This window comes from Pyxicephalus adspersus, chromosome 4, assembly GCF_032062135.1.
Source record: "Pyxicephalus adspersus chromosome 4, UCB_Pads_2.0, whole genome shotgun sequence".
Taxonomy (NCBI): domain Eukaryota; kingdom Metazoa; phylum Chordata; class Amphibia; order Anura; family Pyxicephalidae; genus Pyxicephalus; species Pyxicephalus adspersus.
The window spans coordinates 136,261,347-136,284,423 of record NC_092861.1 but is presented as its reverse complement, the minus strand read 5'-3'; the positions used below and the strand labels follow the sequence as shown (position 1 = coordinate 136,284,423).

The 23,077-nt window shown below is 37.9% G+C and overlaps 1 protein-coding gene across 6 annotated transcripts in view; it reads left to right on the top strand.

Annotated features, from left to right (window-relative positions):
- The window catches only part of TTC7A (tetratricopeptide repeat domain 7A), a 211,536-nt gene that overhangs the window by 144,218 nt on the left and 44,241 nt on the right, over positions 1-23,077 (top strand). For all 6 annotated transcript variants that reach the window (XM_072409750.1, XM_072409749.1, XM_072409745.1 and 3 more), the window contains 3 exons: positions 5,603-5,719; positions 6,474-6,571; positions 14,225-14,359. In XM_072409750.1, coding sequence (XP_072265851.1) covers positions 5,603-5,719; positions 6,474-6,571; positions 14,225-14,359 — 350 coding nt within the window. The remainder of the gene's footprint in view (positions 1-5,602; positions 5,720-6,473; positions 6,572-14,224; positions 14,360-23,077) is intronic.

The following is a 23,077-nucleotide window of genomic DNA, read 5'->3' as shown; positions in this document are numbered from 1 at the left end:
TCCTCCTTTTATGCACATGTTTTGTTAACACACTGATTGACTCCTTGCACTGCTTCTTTCTTTTACACTCCAACCCTTCTGTAAAGGGACTGGAAGAAGCTAATACCAGGTCATGATCGAGTACTTGCATTTACTGATATTTTAATAATTATAGAGCTGCAATAAATAATTTATGTTTAAAGGTATCAAGATACAATCACCACAATGCATTAGTGTAGGAATTGAGTCAGATAACTAGGGACCAATGTATTACCTTGTATTCCACTGGCGTCCTCTGTATAGCAAATCTTATTTCTCATCTTAGAGTGGTGTGGCCACTCTAGTGGAATGTTAATGGCAAATCTCTTTGCAAACATCATTCTGCAATAGAGGTTAGTTCCAGGTATATCACCATGGACCTCTGTTACTGGACTTAACCTATTGAGTGGCTGTCGCAAAAACTGTAATGTAATATCCTCGAGTGAAATGACCAGATCCAGTCCTCAGAATGGCAATTGCCTATGTGCCATAGATTGTCATCATCCGGGGAAATATTTTCTTTTGCCATACTGTAAATTGTTTTACAGTTTGAAGGGAGACAAAAGCCTTATTAAAGATGACTAGTCTGAGTGCAAGCTCTTGTGCTGTCTCCCACTTCTACACACTTTAGCATTATTTGGAGAGGCTCAATTCTACGTATTTACATATAGACAGGTAACATTATGCAGCTTTGCATAAACACTTGATTCTCTGATCATGAAAGCGTACGGCATGGAGGGATTACAGGATTGCCTATTCTGCGAAAAGAAGCAAGTTAAGTCCAAACAAATCCCTAAACAAGCCTGCCTTTCATTTATCCATTCCTGATTGTATCAGCAGCGCTGTGCTATGATACTTCCTCCTCTAAATGATCCAGCATGATGTATCGGTATGTGAACTGAATTACTATTGATTGCTATGGCTGGACAGAATGTGGAGTGTGCACACAGGGAATTAATGTCATGTCTCATTCTCCCCGGCCCTGGCTCGTTTATTAAATAACCTGACAGAAGGTTGTCTGCCGGCTTCAACAGGGGATTCCAAACAGAACTGGAACACTGAAAGGATAATGTAACCTCCAGTTTATTTTGCCTTAAATGGACAGCGAAACATATGGGCATAGTTTTGGTGTGCCAGGAATATGTGTGCGCATTAGAATAAGCGGGGAGGCAGTGAAGGGTATGCAGCCTTGCAAAATTTTACTATATTTAAATTAATATAATATTTACAATATTACATCTTAAAGTTGTAGGCAAATCAAATTGAAAATTTTAGGTGAATCTGGGTTTTGTCTATGCGTGGTAAAGGAACAGATTCACTGTACATCAAATCTCTATACCTGCATACCCATTCTCTTCAGTCTCTTGCTGCTCCACTCAGCTGCTAGGAGTCAAAATAAAGTCCTACAAGTTGGTGGGGTCATAAAGCATGCTGGGGTCTGGGCAATCAATGTCATATTGAGTGCACCCCAAGTGTAGTACTATCAAGGATTTTATTTGGCGCTCACTTTGGTGCAATGAGGGAACAAAAAAAAAAAAGGTAAATATATGCTTTAGAGGGGTGAAAGATTGCTCTCATATGGCAATTTAAAGGTTTTACTTTAAACAGTTGGCATAGCTAACATTCTTTTCAAATTTTGTTTAGAACTCCATTGGTGTTTAGAACTCCACATAAATCTTCATTCAAACAGTTCATACATAGAAAGGTCAAACAATCCAAAAAAAATCCAAAAAAATATTAACAGATAATGCTGTACTGTAAGTGCAAAAAAAAAGCTGCGGTTTTCCTCTTTAGCAGAAATTACTTTTTGTAGGTGTTTTGCATAACTTTTTACCAGTCTCTGATATTGAATGGCACATGAGTGATCAGAAGGGGACAATGAATAGCACAGAGTTATCAGAAGGGGACAATCAATGGCACATGAGTGATCATGAGTGATTTTCAACAATAAATGTATACTGCGGTCTTCTTCATGGAAAAATAAGACATCCCCCTGAAAATAAGACCTAGGGCATATTTTGGCATTTCTAAAAATATAAGACAGTGCCTTATCATAGGGGAAACAAGGTAGTATAAGTATAATAAAGTTTGAAACACAAAATCATGTCAAAATAATACATTAAATAAATAAATTAAATACATTAAATAAATTTTTAAAAAAAGAACGTTGACTGGGAACTTCCGGGTGACTAAGCAGGTGCAGAGGACGCTGGAAGAAGTAAGGAGATTGGGATCATGAAGAAGGATCCCGGCGGATGAGGTAAGGCTCGATTTATCATTGCTTTACATTGTTTTAGCTACCCGGAGTGTGGCTCGGGGTTACCACTTTCAGTATGTTTTTTTTACCTCGAGTACCACTTGGGGTTACCGCTGGGGAGGTTAATGAATATGTTAGGCCATCTGTCTAAAATATGATAATAAACCACATTTGAATCTTCTAACAATTTTAGTGATTGAAGGAAGACAGCAAACCCACTAAGCAAAGGTTTAAACAAAACAAATAGAGCGTCAAGGACTCATCTACTCAAAGCTTTGATTTGAAATAAAATGTTGTGGGGGGATTTGAAATGAGCAGATAATGGAAGAAAACACCACAAATATCTTTCAGCTTAGGAAATTTTGCCAAATTTGAGTTAATGGGCCTGATTAGGCACACTTGGATATGGCACAAAATTTGTTGTTGACTCAATAACTACAAACTGCCCAGACCCTGAAGCAGCAAAACCACCACAAACCATAACATTTCCACCGCAATGCTTTCAAGATGGTAAGAGATTCTTTTCCCTAAATTGTGTCTACTGTTACCGTTGCTATACAACTTTTATCTTTGATTTAACAGGTCACGGCACATTGTTCCAAAAAGGCAACACTTTGACTATAAGTTAAACAAATAACTGTAGATCTGGCTTTATTGTCCCCTTTATACAGCCATGGTCTTTTCCTAGAACATGTACTATGCAGGGTAAAATGGCGAAGTTCCCTTCTCTATATGCATACACGTTGGCAACAACTGTTATAAGAGTTACCGCCAATATTTTGGGGTTCTTAGAGACTTTTTTTATATCATGAAAGGTCAGCATTTGAGATAATTTGTTCAGCCTGCCAGTCCTGCACAGAATACCGTTTGCTTGCAATCTACACCATTCTTAGAATATTTTCTTACTATCTCTTTGAATCCATATCCAGACTCATTGACATTCACAACATTCTTTCTGAGAACCTTAGGGATTTTTTTTAATTTTGACATGATGACACCACATACATCAATAGCAAATAGAACACCCGACCCTAGATATCTAAGGTTTAAATATAACAAGTTCCACCATAATTCTCTCTAAGGAGGTCTTTATCAGTGACACCTAATCTTGAAGACCAGATTTTAATTACATTGTGGTAAATGTAAGGGATGTACTTTTACCACAAAGCACGTCTGCATTTTTATAGGTTATGGGAATTATTATATTGTGTATATTTTCTGTGTCATTTGTTTTATTAGATATTAGATATCTTTATCTGTCAGCGCTGTTTAAATGAATACCTAATGTTTTATATTTAAATATGTTGAAAAAGTCAATCATTTCCATAGGATGTAATTGTTTTTTTTATTTTTTTTTTTTATTAACTAGTACTTATATAGCGCCATCATATTACGCAGCACTTCACAAAGTTGATAGTCATGTTACTAACTGTCCCTCAAAGGGGCTCACAATCTAATGTCCCTACCATAGTCATATGTTAACACAGGCTAACGTCAATTGTGGGGGAAAGTCAATTAACCTAACTGCATGTTTTTTTTTGGAATGGAGGAGGAAACCAGAGTACCCAGAGGAAACCCACACAAACATGGGGAGAATTTGCAAACCCAATGCAGATAGTGTCCTGAGATTCCAACCTGGACCTAGCGCTACAAAGGCCAGAATGCCGACCTCTAAGCCACCATGCCTGGCTGTACCTTGTGCCTTTCCATTTTCTATTGCAGTTTTCTCACATCTATAAAAATTGAAAACCAAACCGCTGTAGTGAGAACTTTTACTGGGATATTGAGTCCAGATCTTCCCCTCAACAGAAATGTAGGATAACACAAAGTGGTTCAACTCTCTAGCATCAGGTTTTATTGTTATGTTCTCAACTATTTCTCTAGGTTCCTTTCTGTTACAGAGTTTGAGGAAAATAAATTTTTACCGCTGAACTCTACATAAGTACATGTTACAGTGAGTTTTTAAAAATGTATATTTGTTTGGCGTGGGTCAGGTTTTAGTCTTCACATCTCATATGCACTTCTGTCTTTGAGCACAGCAGGGAAACCTCCTACTTTCGGATTTACTGTTGCATTCGCAGTTATTTTGTGAGCCGAAATTTCTACCTTCTTTGTCTACAGTGCAATGTTTAGCATCTTATTATGGAATGGTATGTCCGCCGCTATTGGAATGAAATGGAAGCCGCTATTACCAGATTCATGCCAAATACCCATTTTAGGGTATTGATTCAGTATTAAAGCCCTGTAACTAGAGTGAATGGTTTGTTCAGAGCCCAATTACACAAGTGTACTGTTTTGTGACAGAGTGTACTTACAACCTTTTCCTTTACACTACCCCCTCATCCACTTACCTAAGACATACTTAACCTAAACTCTCCACCCCCTACAATGCATGCATTCTTTTGCTTCAAGTCTTCTCTCCTGCTTAAACCCATGTTACAGCCCCATAAACTTCTATTGGCTTTTTCCAGGGGAGGTAGAGCAAGGCAGATGAACCTTTAGAAATGTACAGAAGGAATGTACACAAACTGTGGATTGCATTGTTTTTGATCTTGGTAAAAAAACACATTTGTGGTTGTTGGGGCATTGGTTGAGTCAAAGTAAGGAAAAGGTGGAGTGGAGTACCATTGAAGATATTCTGAAAGTGCATTTTTCTCTTAGGGCTATACGACTGGATGTGAAGTTGTAAAACCATTCAATGTCAAATACATTCTATATCCTATCCAGGACATTTAAATTACTCAATATTTTGCTCCTGTTCTAACTCACTGACATGCATGGTTGCACGGTACATGGTTAAGCTTTGCTTCCCAGATCATCGCCTAATGTCCAACTGATGTCTAGTTTCTGCAGCCAGATTGGTATATATCCAAAAGTCTTAACTCTTCCTATATACCAATTACAGGACTTGCTTGGGTTTTTCAAATTCCCTTGGAGTAAAAAGAATCTGTAGTGGAATTCTTTTTTACCTAAATCCTGTAAATTCTTCTCTTCTCGGACATGAGTCACTAAACATTGCCAGCCAAACAAAGACCCCCACATGAACAGTTCTTCTCCATATAAAGTTTAAGTTAAATGATCCTACAATAATCATTCACTTATTCTTTTTCTACCCCCTTTATCAACATGCTAACATTATATACATCAATCTTCTATACAGTAACTTAGCAACACATGACAAACACCCAGCAGATATAACTTCAACAACAAGCTACGTTTCCTGTTTTGCTGCATTTTGACCATCCATTGGAGATTATCACTATTGTTCTCTATAATTTATCTTCCACTCCTGTGAACTCACAAAGTTCTATTTATTTTTCCATCTAGTTTATTGTTCACCAAAACAAAACTGGAGTGGAAGCACAAAGGACCCGAGGAGGCTCTGATAACCTGCCGCCATATGCTATACCTGTGGCAGAAACTGTTTAACTATTCACAACTCAGGTAATTCTCATCTGCTATTGACAATTACTATATGACAGACTGAAACCAGGACAGAAGAAAGCTTAGAATATGACAAATGGACCTGTCATTGATCTCACTTTTAGTATAGCATAATTTAGCTTTATCAAACCAGAAAATTATGGTTTTTAAAAATGGCTTTTTCTTGCTATGCTGAGATTCCATATAGAACCTACTGCCCAACCTATATTCACATTGTCTTTTTAATAGGGCTTTCCTTATATATCTGCACCACTGAAATTCTCAAGGAACCTCTAGCAACCTCTGGAGGAACCCTGGTTTAGAGATACTGCTTCAGTGATCCCAAACTCAAGATGTGGTCAAAGAAACCATTATGTATCCATATTAACTGATCCATGTGAACCAATAATGTGAAAAAAGGCAATTCCACCGCCCCTCCACCCCTTACCCTTCATCAATAGAAATACAGTTAACTAATACAAACTTTTTTTGGACATTGTCACATTATTATAAGCCAGGGCAGAACAAATAAAAATAAAACATATTTTGTGCAAGCAACATGAGGCTAGCAGAGGAAAGTTGGTTTGGCCACCAAAGATTTTGTGCCTACAGTTTGCCGTAGTGCATATACGTCCTGGTTTTGGTAATTGGTTTTCAATTAATTGTCATGCCTAAAATTTTTCAGAAAATGCCATAGTCACCTATACAATATTACCACTGGTGGGTTACTAAACATTTTCATGATTGGTCTGTATTGTTATTTATGTTGTTCTAGTGACAGTGAAAAAGAGAGCAGCCTGGCTGATGTTCCCCTAACAAGAAAACATAGCGGGATGCACCTTGCTCTTCCAGAAGGTCATGACCAGGAGAATGGTAAGAAAATGTATGTGAAGAAGGTGTATATGAGAAAATGGATGCAGGAAAAGAGCATTGAACAAGGTGACAATCAGCATTCATTGACTGTTTTATTGCAGCACTTTTAGGTCATCTTATAAATACAACTGAGGATGTTTATACTACACAAATAATGACCCATGATTAGACCTACTATGCTTCTACTCAGAGGGCTTAAAGCGCATAAAGGTTTATCAGGGAATGAAGGTGGTGCTACATGTTGGTCTGGTGATGAGGCTAACGGAGATTTCTGCCTTCAATGGCTCATACTCTGAGCCTCTCTGATAATGTTTAGATTCAGATAAGGGTGCCTAATTATTTATTTAAGGAATGTAGCTTTGGTTTTGGCCAAGGCTATGTGTATATTAGCAGTGCAAGCTCAATCTGCCGTATACAGCCTAAATGTAAGCCATAGCAGCATTCCTATCCACTGCTTTTAGGGTTCATTGAAACATACAAGCAGAGCTTCCAGGTTGAACAGTGTGTTTGGCTCTTTGGATAGCTCAGTGGGTATTATCATGTCCTTTACTAATTCTTTAACTTGCCCAGTTAAACAGCAAAATGGTAGTGCACACCTATTCGTCCTGGTGACCAGAATAAGAATAATGGGTGAACAACTGTCACCCCTTTTTGTGTTGGGTGTGGGGGCAACTGTCTATATCCTTTAGACAGTTGAAATCTGTTCAATATGAAGGATTTCCCTTCATATTGAACAGGTTTCTTCTCAATTCTAGTTGTGTCCAGTGAAAGCAGTTCTCCTAAACGAGACTCATATGGCATAAATGATTCTAACTATTCCCTACACTATCCAGTGTAAAAAAAATATGTAAGACTTAATATAAGTCAAAGCCTCATCTCCATATGTTCATCTTGGCCCTAGAATCCTTGGAACCCAAGGATATGATAACTGACTTACAGGTACTACGGATTTAATACTTAGCACTTTTGCCTAAAACATTTTAGACCAGGTTCATTTAAAGCCCAGCTCAACTTTCAGTTTAAGTTAGCGAAATGCATTCCTAGTGCAACAAAACAAAGGGTGTGCAAATTTTGGGAGCTTGCTTTACCATACTTTAGGTACCATAGCCTGAGTATAAAACTTCTACTGATACCTGCCAGTAGCTTTGCTTTCTATGTGAATAGTTTGACATTCCCCTTGCTAAGTCAACGTATGAACTTTCCAATCAGCAGAAACCATAAGCTTTGCTGATTGCAATAAGTATAGGGTGTGTTTAATGTTATTTTGGCCTAAAGATAAAGCGAGCCTGTCTATTGCAAGAATTTATTGCCCACCATGTATAAGGTAAAACCTACCTGTGTTGTTAGCACCATGAATTTTAGTACATTGCAGTTGTAGATTGATTTAGTTTTTTCTGAGCTACGTAAAGTCTGGTTACCAAATCCCCTGCATTGACAGTCTCTGGAAAATGTCTACACCATGGAAGGTCACTGGACGGCTTTCATGGAAAGTATTTAAATTTTGAACATCACCTGTGATGGATAACGTTACTGAATACACCTGAAATAAATAATTAAACAATAAAAGCAGTTTAATAATGAGCAAGGACAAGGGTTATTATTTTGGGGTTGATGGATAGTAATTGAAAACCATACTTCATTATTTATATTTATATCATTCACACATTAAGGCCTGGTATGCTTGTAAGCAGCTTTTCTTTTCTACACTTTTATAGCCACAAACATTTTAATGAAAAGGTAATTTGTCTTGGTGCATGGCAGTCTTCAGAGTCACTGATTGCCTTGAAGCAGTATAGTCCTGAGTTTACTCTCCACAATCCAATATATTTGCATGGACTTTGTATGTTCTTAGACATTTGTGTGGGTTTCCTGACTTTAATCAAAACTTTGTTTGTGGTATTGGAGTGTTATAATATTATTCAGTGACTGATGCAAAGCAAACATTGTTGACTGGTAAACAATACATAAAACTTTTTTTGAATGGAATTCTGCAAGGTACCACTCCAGACTTCAGTATTATGCATCATTCACCAAATTCTCAATATTTAAATTTTATTGTAACAATTAACATATCTCCTATGGAATGCAGGCTCCATCACTGATGCATTTCAACCACAAATGGTTCATGGTTTTAGAGTAGTGAAGGCTATAAGGGTTAAAGCACACAGGTGTGGTCATTGTTTTTTTAAAAAAACATTAATCAGTTATTACTCCTTTGTTCATCTTTTCGACAGGCTATCAATGGAAGACTTGATATGGATATACAATTGACTCCTTTGATATATGCAGTGTAGAGTCCTGTGGATCTTTAACAGGACAAATGTTTGAAAGGTTAAACCAAAAAAAAAATACTCATGACTATCATGACTATCAATTATATAAAAGGAAGTTCTTCAGATAATATGAGACATAACAGAGGTAGAAACACAAGGATGAAGAACACAAAGAGAAAAGGAAAAATGAAAAGAAGATAGGTAGCTTCTTAAAGCCTAATCCTAAAATTGGGACCAATGCGATTTAAAGTTGAGGCCTCAGGCTATGCACACACGTTAGATGATTCTTGTCTGATAATCGCCTCAGGGCTGACAATGGACGCTAATTTGGCGTGTGTGCAGCGATCATCATTTGTCGTTCATGGATCCGTCCTTGTGTATCCACGAACAATTGTATTGAATGTAAAGAGGAGAGCTCCGTTGTCCCCCCCCCCCCAGTAGAGCAGAATGGCAATGTATGTACAGCGCTCATTCATTCATTGATTCATTGTTCAGTCTTTTGTCGTTTGATAGGAACGTGAAACAATTATTGAACCCGTGTATGCAGCCGTAGGCCTTATAAATTGCGTATCCTAGGATCTATGGTTAATATTCAGAAGTTTGCTTTTCTGCTCAACAGAGTTAAGTGCCCTGCCCCAATGAGAATCTCCCTCTTTTCCAAAATTTGGACTTTCAACACCTCAGTCCTTGATTCGTGTTTATACACATAGTGGTCATCCACTTTCGTATTATGTTTATCTACAATGTCCTGGAGGTGGTCTCCAAATTGATTACAGAATTGCCTGATTGTGCAGCCATTATACTGTGACCTACATTCATGTCAAGACATAGCACCTGATTTATTAAAGCAGGGCTGGAGAGGATACACTTTCATCAGTGAACCTGGGGGATCCAGTAAACCTGGAATAGATTTCTTAAAAGTCATTTGGTATTTGTTAGCAAATGTTTTCAATCCTGGACCAGATCCATTGCAGGTTTGCTGGATCACCCATGTTCACTGACGAAAGTGTCTCCAGCTTTGGAAAGCTTTAATCAGGCCCATATACCAAAGAATTGGAGTATTAGTTTTTTGCATAATACATTTTTCTTGTGTTACATGAGGTTTCATGTGGGTCCTCCAAAATTTGGCAACATGGACGTCTTGTGATTCCACAATTCAATGAACCCCAGGGTTTGTATTTTTTCCTTAACAAAAATTACCCTTTTTTAGTCTACCAGTATTTTTCCCCAAATAAATGTTGTTAATTTCAAGCTAAATTCCAGACACAGATTTAAATGGCAGAATTCCTCTCCCTCCACCCCACCTTGTACAGTCTTCTGTTTTGGTGATTATCTTTGTTCAGAACACTGTTTTTTAATGATGGTGGATGTATTCTCCTCCTTGCCTAAATACAGCATATTATTGTTCCTTCATAATGAAAGGTTGGCTTGGGATTTATAGTGGGTGATTTTGGGAGTATGCTTTGGCTTAATATAGAAGGATAACTACTGCCCAAATGAAAAGGCACAAACAAGCACTTCTGCTGTGGTGTACAGAGCGATAATAACCCAGAATATTAAAATGGATGTTCCGTGATGAATATCCTATCATCAGACTTTATGTATCATGACCGATCACTGATAATGGCACTTTATTGCATGAGCATGCATGATGTCAGCTTACCAAATGTTCCTGAGTGTAGTGTCCTGTATAATTTGTCCTAGAAGATTGTAATGGTGTTCAGGAATAACCTTGACACAAATATTTCAACATTACATTTCATATTTCTAATTTAATGCTTCCTGTAATTAAAAAGAATGTTATATTGAACAGAAGACTTTCAAAGAATGACTTACACAAGGAGAAAGTTCTTTGTGATTAGCAGAATTAAATTTTCCCAATTCTGGGCTTTCTTTTTTTTAACAAGGAGTAATTTTGCCAAAACCTAGGTTGTATTTATTAGGGAGGATCAAGGTCATTTTCCCCAGGCTTATAATTTTCTTTGGAATAGAGATATATTTTTTGCTGTCAGTTTCTATTTTTTAGGAAGAACAGGGAGTGAGAAGATATCTTTCCAATGTGAAAGATCTTCCCTCTTATACTGTTGTCATCTGAACAAGTGTTTTTGTTGGAACATTTCCTCCCTATTCCTCTGAATTTCAGATTTACCCTCACTTTCATTCCTGGTGAGCAGACAATTAACCCCCATAGCGTTCTAATTCTGTCCGTATTTCCACACAAAAAGCGTTACATTTTTTTTGTATAGAAATGTATTTTACATTGTAGGCCTTTTTTTCTTAGGCATAAAGCACCGTAGTATGTCCAATATTTAATAAATTTATTAATAAACTTTAAATAAACCAAAAATCTGTTAAAAAAAAAAAAAAAATTGTTACATATGCAATATAACTGTACAGCAACATGTATAATTTAAATATATAATATAAAGATTTCTTCGTATTAAACTCAATACAGCTATTTTGTATTGAATCCAATACAAAACTATTTGAATTTCCTACCACTCCTCCCGCCCGCACCGACACATGCACCAATTTTACCGGGAAACCCTGAAGAACATCTCTGCACATTTCTTTGAGAAGATCAAAGAAAAAAGACGTGTCCGGAGGAGCTTCAAGGACCAGAAACAACAGAACAAGGTGAGTTTTTTATGTTTGAAGCGAGCCCGAGTGTGACTCGAGATTACCGCTTTTTACATGGTAAATCCACCCCAAGTCACACTCAGGATTTCTGCTAGGGAGGTTAAAGTGAGTGGGTCTCCCCAAGGGGAACATTGATAGCAATAAAGACCTGGCAGTAGTTCCAACTACAAACCACTTTATCCAAATCTAAAAATAAAGTTTTGCCTTTAGTAATACTTGAAGGTTTTTATGTGGGTAGAAAAGTGTTTTTAAGCTTTGCCAAAAAAAACCCTTTTCATTCTTATAATAATCTTTTCATCCATAGCGTTACATCTCTATATTCGAAGTCTCCACTTATTACATAACTAGTCATTTTACAGCCAAAATCACACATAAAGGCATGGGCTCCACCCCAACACTAAAAATGAGATTAAAAAGTCCACATCATTCCCTGCTGCCTTGTGTGGAGTATACCAGGACATATACTTAAAGAAAAAGGCCGATTATTGAACATGTTAATAAAAAAAAATTTTAGCATATGAATGTGTTTTGCAAGCTTTTTTGTGATTCATTGTTATTATTGTTATATTTTCCTTTACAAATACAGCTGCTGAAATCTTCTAAAACTGCTTTTGTTATTGGATCACTAATTTAGGATGGGGATGTTTGGATGTTAAGGCTCAAGTACTGTAAAATAATTCTGAATGGTATACCAACACACCTTGCCAATACACCGACAAGCCTTACTGTGCTTCCAAAAATGGTTCATGGACCTTTGTTGGTGCATTTGCCTGCCATTTTTGTTGGAAGTTATGAATGGTGGTTTGATAGTGGTCACAGGAGTTGTAGTAAGACTGGAAACGTATGTGTACAAGAAGGCAAGTAGAGTGCCTTCCAACCTCTTCCCTGGTGCATTTTTTTAACAGAAAAAAGTCTTTGATAATGTCAAGCAGTTTAAATTACTGGCCCATTTACATCTGTGCAGTATTTCAATGCATGCTATGATACATGTTAACATGAAATGCATTTGGGCAGCCGTTTTGCACATTATACATTTTGCATGTGTAATGTGCAAAATGTATATCAGATCCTAAAATAAATATAGGGACATGAAACGAGGAAAAAAAAACTCTTTATAAGGATTACTGGAGAGAGGAATGTGAGAAGGGTAACTTTACCTAGAGATCAGCTTTAACCATTTCCAACCCTAAAACTCAAACAAAAATAAAATATTTAAAAGGGTTTTCTTTAAATATAAGGCTTGCTCTTTTATACCAGGATAGGGAAACACAGTTATGGTATTTGTACAACACATATTTATATATTTTTTTATACAAAGGAAAGCGGGGGTAAATCAGTAAGACACCAGAACAAAAACAATATTGTTCTTCCACTTGTGTCTTTCTGTTTGTGTCATATTCCTTTTTAGTAACTCTAAAGCAAACCTAATGCACGTAAAGGTCAGAAGTTTGCAATGAATGAAGTGGTAGCGGTGTTTATCAGATTAACAGCTGCTAACCCAGCTGCTCACTGCTATCGTGGCTCGGTAGGTAGGTTAAATTGCTGGCTTTCAGCTCTTCCCACGTGTTCCGTGCTGTAAGGCTCTCAGCAGAGCTGCAAGGAGAAATCTTGTTAATGCAATATTAGGGTACAATAGTATTACGGATATTTAGAGCATCGAAAGAATGAAATAAGACGTGTGGTTATTCAGACTAAACTGGCAGATTTTTTAACTGCCTCTTACATTTGGCTCTTAGATTAGATATTTTGTAGGGATTTATAGTGGGTGGAAATCTTGTTTTTTTTTTTTTGGCAGTTTGTAGCCGGCAGTACATGTCTATTAGAAATCACTAATGCTCAGCTGATACATTGGATTATATAAGTAGTTACCATAGCTAGCAATTTTTATAACCAGTTTGGAATGATTCTCAGATTCAGAGGCTCAATGACCTGGCTGCAATTCACTGATATTGCAAGATTTTTGACATTAAATTGATTGAAAAAACAGTCTCAGATTACATTTATTTTCATAGAAAGTGTGAGAAAAGAATGTGTGAAAGAAAGATCTCATGCCCAACAAATAAAATTAAAGTTCCATCAATGCAGGGAAGAGGGCACTGCTATTTAGAACCTTGATTTAATTGTCAGACTGAAGATCACACTAAAAAAATGCTGCCTGGAACTTTACCAATCTGAGTTCCAATCCAACATTACTATACCTGTTATTGGAGGTGGATGATGACAGCTGTCATTGCCTGGCACCTGGATTGGCTGCACGATGACAGGAGCTCATCCGGGTGGAGCTCCTGTCATTGTATTCATCCAGTCCAGCAAGGAGGCAGCTGGGGACACCTGTTCCACATACTGAACCATAAGGTTCCATCTCTCCTAGGAGAAAGGGAGAGTATGCGTCACCTCAGTTCTCCTAGTCTTCATTATCTGATCTCCCTACTATCCCTCGTTTTTGTTGTTGTTTCACAATGTAGTTTTTAATGCATTTTAATAGCTTTTACTATTTGTAGTTCATCTATTGCTGACCACAAGTAGTAAATATAAAACATTCATATCAATTTAGGATTTTTATTTAAAATTGTTTATTGTATTATTTAAAAATTAACACAATAAATGAAATTTGGGGTTCTTATTCCTAGACTGGTCACCTTGAAGCTAATAAAGGCGGTTCTTTTTGTAACTATTATTGTTTAGTTACAGTTAAATATTTATAGTATTATCTGCCTAACTTGTAATAATGTGTTTGTAGGATCCCAGCGGGCATCATCTATTGCAGCATCCCGCATGGAGCAGGCCATGTCTGAGATATCCATGCACAGCAGTACTCACAGGCAAGGACCAATGCAGCAATGGATCACCCTTGAGCAGATTTGGCTTCAGGCTGGTGAGTGTCAAAATGCTCATACTACATAATAAAAGCGTATTTGGATTTACTAGTATATAATGTAAACTATATTTTATGCATTTTAACAATAGTGTAAATATCTGAGCCAGTAAGACCTTTTTATTTTAGTGCAAATAAAAAAGATAATATTGTTTGTTATAGGCAACATGGACATGTTTCTATCCTTCTCTAAACTGCTATAAGGTAGGGCTGGATTTAGGTCATTTTAATAGGATATGTGTCAAATGAACTAAAATCATCTGTACAAGCAGCTTCGGATATCCCATTTGTGAAATTTCTTTCTGTTTCCAGACCATATACTAATTCTTGGCTCATCATGTGAAGCTAAATTTGTAAAGTTTAACAACTATAGGCCTTGGAGAATGGCTGCTGCTGCTGTTGGAGGTTCAGTGCTGCTGCTCAGGTTTTAGACTTTAAGGCTATGTACACACTTCATAGGATTCTTGTCCAATTATTGCTTCAGGGCTAGTACCGTACGAGAATCTGACTGGTGTACAGTGCTCGTCTAACGTTGTTCATGGATCTGTCCTAGCGGATCCATGTATGACGAATGACTGCAATACAAATGAAGGGGAGAGAGTGCAGCGGGGTGCCGCTCGCTCATTCCCCCCTCTCCATAGTGCAGAACGGTGCTGTATGTACAGTGCTTGTTCATATTTCTTTCAGTCCTACATGTGTATGCATACTAAGTTTGTAGAAGGAATAGACAAAATAATGTGAACAAAGTTGTTTGATAAACAACACTCTTTTTGGTGCACATATGAACCAAAGTCAGAATGGCCAAAAACAGTGGCTGATGTTCTAAAAGTTAGATTATCACGTGAAGATTTGGTTTTGCTAGAGTTTAGCAATTATTAGCCTTGGAGAATGGCTGTGGCTGGTATGTGCTTAACACTGCTGCTCATTCAGATTTTAGAATATAAGTATGTAAAAGGCATGGACAAAATAATGTTTGAACAACACTCTTTCTGGTGCACAAATGAACCATAGCCAGATCAGCCAACAAGAACAGTAGCTAAAAAATTGAATATCGGGGACCACCGAACAATAATAAGGATTACAGCTTAACAACACAAAACTTCTGCAGCAAAAGTGCTGAGCTGTAAGTCAGGAACACTAAGTTTGGTACAAGTTTATGAAAGTAAAGCAAAAAGAGCCCCGGAACTTTCCATGTTTCTGTTGTGTCTGATTCCTATGAGGCTCAGTCATACTTTTTAGTTTTAAAGAGTAAAGCCCACTTTAATAGACTGTACTTTCAAACGGATATTATTTTTGAAATGGTAGAGTTCCCAGCTTCATCCAGCTTTCACATCCATTCTGAGATGTCCTCACCTTTTTATTACTGTTTTTCATTGAGCTTACAACGTGAAATATGCAGCAAAAAGAACGAGATTCCACTTCATCAGCATGTTGAATGAGACACCATACCATGTGGGTAGACAGAGTGACCTTCAATAAAGATCTTTCCAATGGGTCTCTGGGACACTCTGACAGTGACACATAACTAAAAGTATGTATTATACTGCAAAGTCCTAAATCATCACTTTTGGTGACTTTACAGTCCCAAGCATCAGACATCTACTGCATTCAGACCCAATGTCATTAATATGATGTTTTCTATACAGGTCTGTACAGAAAAATATTACTTTTTAGCTATAAAACTATGTGTGACATTAAAATGCACATTTCTTATCAAGCAATATGGCCTGTCAGAGGAGGCCTCTCAGATGAATCCAAAATACCTGCATTAGCTCTGCCTGCAGCATAATTTAAAATGCTGACAGAATGTTGATTTTGATTCTGTTCTAGTTAAGCTGAAAGCTCATTTTATACAGCACAATACATGACAACTTATGTGAAAATAAAGATTTCTGCAGTGACATCTATAATTGTTGCACATAAATGAGATTAACGTCATTTTCAGTACTAAAGGAGCGGAGTGGCACAGAAAATTCCTGATACATTGTTTTATGATTATATTGTATTTATGATTATTTTTAAATCCTGTTTCTATGTCTAGAAAATGCAGATTGTCTGAGTCCTAGAAGCCTCACCTAGGATGAATATATAAGTGAAAAGGACATTACCAGGGCATTTATAGAGTGCAGTGGTTGGATAGTCTTGATTGAAGTAACAATTATAGATGAGACATGAGTAGTAAAATGCTTACAAGGCAAAGCATAGCCTAATCCTTGTAAGAAGCCAGTAAAGATATTTATATATTTATAATAACTAATATATATTTAAAATGTAAAAAAAAGAGGAATTGTTTTAGGGATTTAAACCCTTACTGCTGCTTTTAAAAAAAGGTGACCATCTGTTTAGTAAAATGGTAGCCATAAGTGTCAGTAGCTGAGACTAAAACTCTGGTCGCCTCCTGTGAAGAACAGAGTATTTTGGAGATGAGGCAGTAATTAAAGTTTTTTGGGATGGAAATAAAATGAAAGAAAAGGTAGACTCAAATGTCACACAAAGCCAGTTTGTCTGCTAGTATGAGGTCTGTACTTTTGGTTCATAACTATAATCGACGGTTTTGCTGATCAATGGTAGGGCACAAAAAGATGGGTCGGAACTCAACTCCATTAACAGAGTTCAGGATAACAGAGCTACCTGAATTGTCTGGGCTGGTTAGGCTAGAGTACATATGCTTGACCATATAACTATGGGTACATTACATCACAAAAATGGACACCTTCCAAATTGTTGAGTAAGTACTCGGATGACACTAAACACCAAAGTTTGTAATGGAATAAAGTCTTTACAGGATATCTATAATCTTCCAGCAGACCTAGATGCACTGTTATTTTAGGTAATATTAATAAACGTAAAGTTATGCACTTGAGGGCAACAGCATGCATGCTTCATACAGTCTAGAGGAAATACTTTAGAGGGGGGGGGGATCAAAATAGAGAAGGATCTGGGTGTTTTGCTAGATCACAGTTTTAAAAATAGCATGCATTCCAATCGGAGCATGGCAATCCAACACAATAGAGGCTTTATGTATATTTTAAAAAGTGTGCCCCTCAAAGTTCCCAGGGAAAAATTGGTACATGCTGGTTCTCAGATCGTTAACTTTGTCAAAGTATGCTGAGCTGTCTAGCTTGCCATAACATGCTGGAGAATGGTTAACTATTAACTTTCTGTATAACACGTGTGCCCTAAAGCAGTGTCACAGTTCGGGATGATTCTTTTCAATTTGACTGTATTAATATTACCATTATTATTATTATTTAATTATTATTATTAATAATAATAATATTAATAATATTAAACAGTATTTATAGATCTTGGTGTTAAAGCTGTTAAGGAAAGATTACAGACTGTTGATCCAGGGAACATCCGATTGCCTCATGGAACCAGGAAGGAATTTTTTTTCCTGTTGGAGCAAATTGTACCAGGGGTTTTTTGCCTTCCTCTGGAGCAACTATGTCCATAGGGTTTTATATCTGGGATATGTTTATTTTCCTAGTGGTTTAACTTGATGGACTTAAAGTGCCAGCATAATATACAATGTGGTACATTACTCCTTAAAACAGTGGTCTCCAACCTTTAAGACTTCACGAACCAATAAATTCACAGTATCTGGACCGCGCATGCACGGGGAGCCGTGTGTCACTCAAAGAGGAAGAAACTTCTCCCAGACTGATGTCATGGTGTCAGAACCAGCCTGTGATGGGAGAGTGGGCAGGCTGTGTCTAGAGACACAACCCACCCACCGCTCTGACCCTGCGATGGGAAAGTAGGTGGGTTGTGTTTATACGGGGGATGCAGCTTTAGCTAGTCCAACCCCCCCCAGTGGGGTCCTTCTCCTAACCCCGTTGGAGGGTGCACTAGCCAGAGACACAGACAACCAAAATTTTATCTGGACCACCAGTTGGCGACCGCTGCCTTGAAACACAACTGGCATCATAAAAACATGGGACATTGGAACACCAGTCTACCATGAGCAGGATTTTCTCATCAACATCAATATCTGACCATACAAATGATTTTCAGGCTGAATGAGCACAAATTCCCACATACACATTTCATAACCTCAACAAGCTATTCCAGAAGGGCAGATTCTATTAAAGCTGCAAGGAGGACCTAAACTCCATGGTAATATCCATAATTTTCATGTCCAACATCCTATAACATTGTGATGGTTAGCTGTCCACAAACTATCTATTATGTCCGGGCTAAAGTGACTTCTTTACAGACATTTTAGCTGCATATTAACAACTTCAACCCCCTGAGCGGTAATCCAGAGTGTGTCTCAGGGTAAGAAAAATCCTGCTGAAAGCGGCAGCTAAAAACATAAAACAATTACCTGGTCCCATTGGCATCCTCCGGTGTCCTGCCTGTCGGATCCCATCTTCAGGCCGCGTCCTCTTCTTCCGATCTTCCCCCGGCAAGTGCACTGACATTCCCTGGGAGTTCCCGGTGAAGTCGGTGCGTGCGAGGGAGCACAGCAGGAAATTCAAATTATTTTTTATTAGATTCCAAAACAAAATAACTGTATTGAATCCAATACAAAGTAATAATTATAATATTTATATATATATATATATATATATATTAAGTTTTTTATTAAATTTATTATATATTGGGCATATTTCGGTGAGTTATGCCTAAGAATTATAGGCCTACAAAGTAAAATAAATTTCCATACAAAACAATGTAAAGCTTTTGGCATAAAAATACTGACAAAATTAGACTGCCAGGGAGGTTAACGGCACTTGTACGAACTCAAGTTGCTATTTTTATGTTGGAATAATCTATAATATTTGATTAGTTGCATGATGTTATTAAAGCTTCTGCTGGATGCTGAACTTTTCTGACCTTGTTTTAGCTACCTTACATCTCCGGGGCTTAGAGGGCTGCAGTCAACATTCATAATTAAATGTAAAATGTGAATCAATATCTTACTGCTTTTCGATTTAAGGTCTCGATGCAAAAAATGCACAAAACTGTATAATAGAGTTTATGTTGGGTAAAGTAGAGTATTGTGCCTTCAAGCTGTTGTACCAGTCAGTAATGATACAAGTGGTACATAATTAGGCAAGACGATCAAAGGCTGGTAGTGATCAGAAGATTAAAGTACTATACTGTAGAGATTTATATTTTTGCAAAATCGTAAACTGTTCAATCCCAAAACGTAACCAGGTACATATTTACCTTTTACCTGGCAACAGGAGAACATTTATTGTCCAGATTCAGCTTCTGAAATCTATTCGTTAATATGAGTTTACCAAGCTCCAACAATGCATCATGCTGCAGGACACATGCAAAATGAGAGCAGGGAAAGTTCCTTTTGCAAAATTGGAGTAAAACTGGTTTCTTGGTTCAGACCTACCTAGCAGTGAGGTGTGTCTTCAATGTGTCTACACATGGGAATTAATATCCAATATTTCACAAGCTGACTGACCTCTCACCTTTTTGCTTGAAGGTGTAGCAAGTAACAAGGTGAGAGGATTTAACAAAGACAGATCACAGGTACATTTACACACTACAATACACGATAATGCATATGCATTGGTGCCTTGCTATTCCATAGGTTTAAACGCAATGCCATTTGCATTGCAGCTCAAGCAAGACATGGTAATCCACTTCTGTGCATTGTAGTGTGCTGCATCCAGAAAAATAGTCCATGTGTATATTCTGGTCCATTGTGGTTCTTTCAACTAAATTAGTTGACAATGCATGGTAAAGTGTATGCCATGTTACAATAATTCACCAATGCTGCACTTATGTGAATCAGCCCTCAGATATTTGTGAATACAGCCAATAACTTCATAGGTGCCAGGATTGGAATAATTGTGTCATTTGTGGGATACTACATCAGTCCTGATTTAGCAAGAACGTAAGTACAGGAAGCTTTTGTTCTGTTGTCAGTTTATATGTTTGTAATATATTGGTTAGTGTACATTTTATTGTGTTTTTATGTGCCATGATCTGGTATTTAAAATAGTCCTGACCCAGCTATGTTGTGTACTGATTTATTTATAAAGAAACGTGAAAGGAAGAAAAAAAACTTTCAATTGTTTTTAGTTGTTTTTTTGTGTTTAGGGGTTATCGAAGGTGAATGATTCCCTAATAGCCTTTGCCTCAATAACAGATGCAGGGCACACCATCCTCATTGCAGAGCTGGTTCAACTGAATCTTTCTAAATCTTGATATTTTGCTCCATATTGTGAACTGCCTGACTCTTCACATTACAATTCTTTTCCTCTGTAGACAGGAAAGCATCAGCGCCACGCCAATTATTTCCATACCTCTCTAATCTAAAATGATAGCATGCAATGAGGAAAGGGGATCCGGGCAAATATCTGCTGAAAAATGAATGGAGACAGTTGAATTTTACTTTTAAATGACCCACATGAATATCTGAGCAATGCACAGTTTCCCCCTCATGTCTTTCACACCTTGTCAATGGTGAATAATGCACATTAGGGATTTTATGCCATTGTCAGAGGCTCCTTTCCCATTGATCTGAGCATGCTGACCCGTGGGAGCTAATCAAGCTGCGTGGCCGGTAACTGAGCAGGGACTACAGGGCAGGAGAGGGAGATGGCATAGACTTGGCAACCTGTTACTGGGTGTGCAGATGAAAGGCAGCTCATAATGCATCCATTTTTTCTAATATATATATATATATATATATATATATATCAGTACACTCACGCCCACAGTAGGTATATATGAATGGCACATTCATGGTGCACTATTGTACGTTGCAGTAACACTCAGCATACGGCAATACAAAGCTGTGCAGGGGACCTGAACCAACACTTCTTTATCCCTAGCATGTGATGCATTAAACATATGACCCATTCACAGACTTAGAATTAAATATGGCATTTACCCAGAGGTCTCTTCTTCTTTGGGAGAGGCGGATATTATTAATAAGAAAGCTTACAATTCAAGTTTTTCTTTATGAATGGAACTTGGCAACTAATGTAATTCACACTTAGAACACACCCCGAGATGAGTTATTTTACTCCTAGCTTTACTCTGTCATCTGTAACCTTGGCAATGTTGACTCTCTGTAGATAATGGCATTCATTACAGGTGACTCACCGTATACATTAAGAACATTCAGTCCACCAGAGGGCGATGATCAAGTCCGTGTTCCTGTGTAGGATTTGGATAATCTGGCTAAACCCAAAGGATTTCATGTATATCTTTTTATTTCCCATAGAGATTTAACAGAAGTGTATCACTTGACAGTAATTAGAAAGTATATAACCTCTGTCTGGTTTTTATTGTTGTCTCTCCAATGAAAAACCTAAAATTTAAAACCCAGGCAGACCTAAAAGACACAAAAAGCAGCTCTGTAATCAATAAGCATCATTAAACTATTTTTAGAAAGCAAACAGTGTAAGTAACTGAAGCAACCCAAGAAAAAATGTTATGTACTGACAGAAAGATATAAATAGATTGCATAGAGACCGATTGATGAACTCCTTGCTTTGCTACTTCTGCATTTACTGTCCAGTCCTAGGCTCGGCAGGACCTAGACAGCCTGAGCTCAGAGCAATGATACTGATCCACAGACTCTAGTACCAAGAAAAAAAAGTACTGTGAGGAAAATCTTTAGATTGAAAGTAGTTTTTAGAGCTAAAGCTGGTTTTGATATTTTTTATTGTACTTTTATTAGGCGATTCATTTTTATCTTATTTTAGAGTCATGCTTTAAAATGCTTTTGTACTTATTGATGAATTGTTCTACCTAGTTGAACTTACGTCAACAAGACAATATTTAGCAGACACTGTTTGCACATTTAAATAAAAGGTAAGATATAAACTAGTAACAAAATATTCCTAAGTGCTGTACAGAGCACAGAGAAATAGTCATCTTCCCCTACAGAGCTCACAGTCTAATACAGGCATGGGCAAACTACGGCCCAAAAAGGTTGTTTCTCTGGCCCTTTGGGTGGTCCACGGCTCTTGGAGCGGGGCCGCACCAGCCAGAGCCGCGGAACACGTCCCCCAATTGTATCCCAGCTCGTAGAGGTGGGCGGGCTGTGTCCCTCCACACAACCCGCCCACTCTCCCATTGCAGGCTAGGATTTGTGCGGGGGTTTTGCCATCATGATGTCATGTTCAGTGGCGTCATGATGACCCTGCCCACTCCCCTATCGGCCCGGCCCCTCTCTCAAATTTTGTATCAGATTGTGGCCCCTGACTAAAAAAGTTAGCCCACCCCTGGTCTAATAGCTACTGTTACAACTCAGATCATCTGTCCAGCAGCTTTCAGCACCCTCAGTCTCCCTTTAGCTGTGCAAAGATTTGCTATTTCCAGCATCCCCTGCACTTACTCTGAGGCTGTGCATAGCTGAAGGGGATTTCGGAGTATGTGCAGCTGCCAATGAGCAGAGTAGTTCCTCATTCCAACCTTAAATCCTGCTATTGGCTGCTAGCCTTCTTTATACCTCCCTGATTATAGGCTCTGGTTGCTGGATCCTCAGACCTGTTACCTGAGATTTGCTCAGTTAGGTTCCACTGCATTGTGCCTTTTTTGAACGCCTGATCTTGACTACACTTGTCAGCTGCCTGCCCTGACCTCAGTCTGGCTAGACTCTCGCTGTCTTCCTACTCAGTACATGATCTTAGCTGTCCCTTCACCAAAGCCCTCTATTCTGTTTATCCCTGGTGGGGAGAGCCTGGGGGCCACAACTTGGTGTTCTCCCCTAGGGTCACCAGCCCATCATCCCTT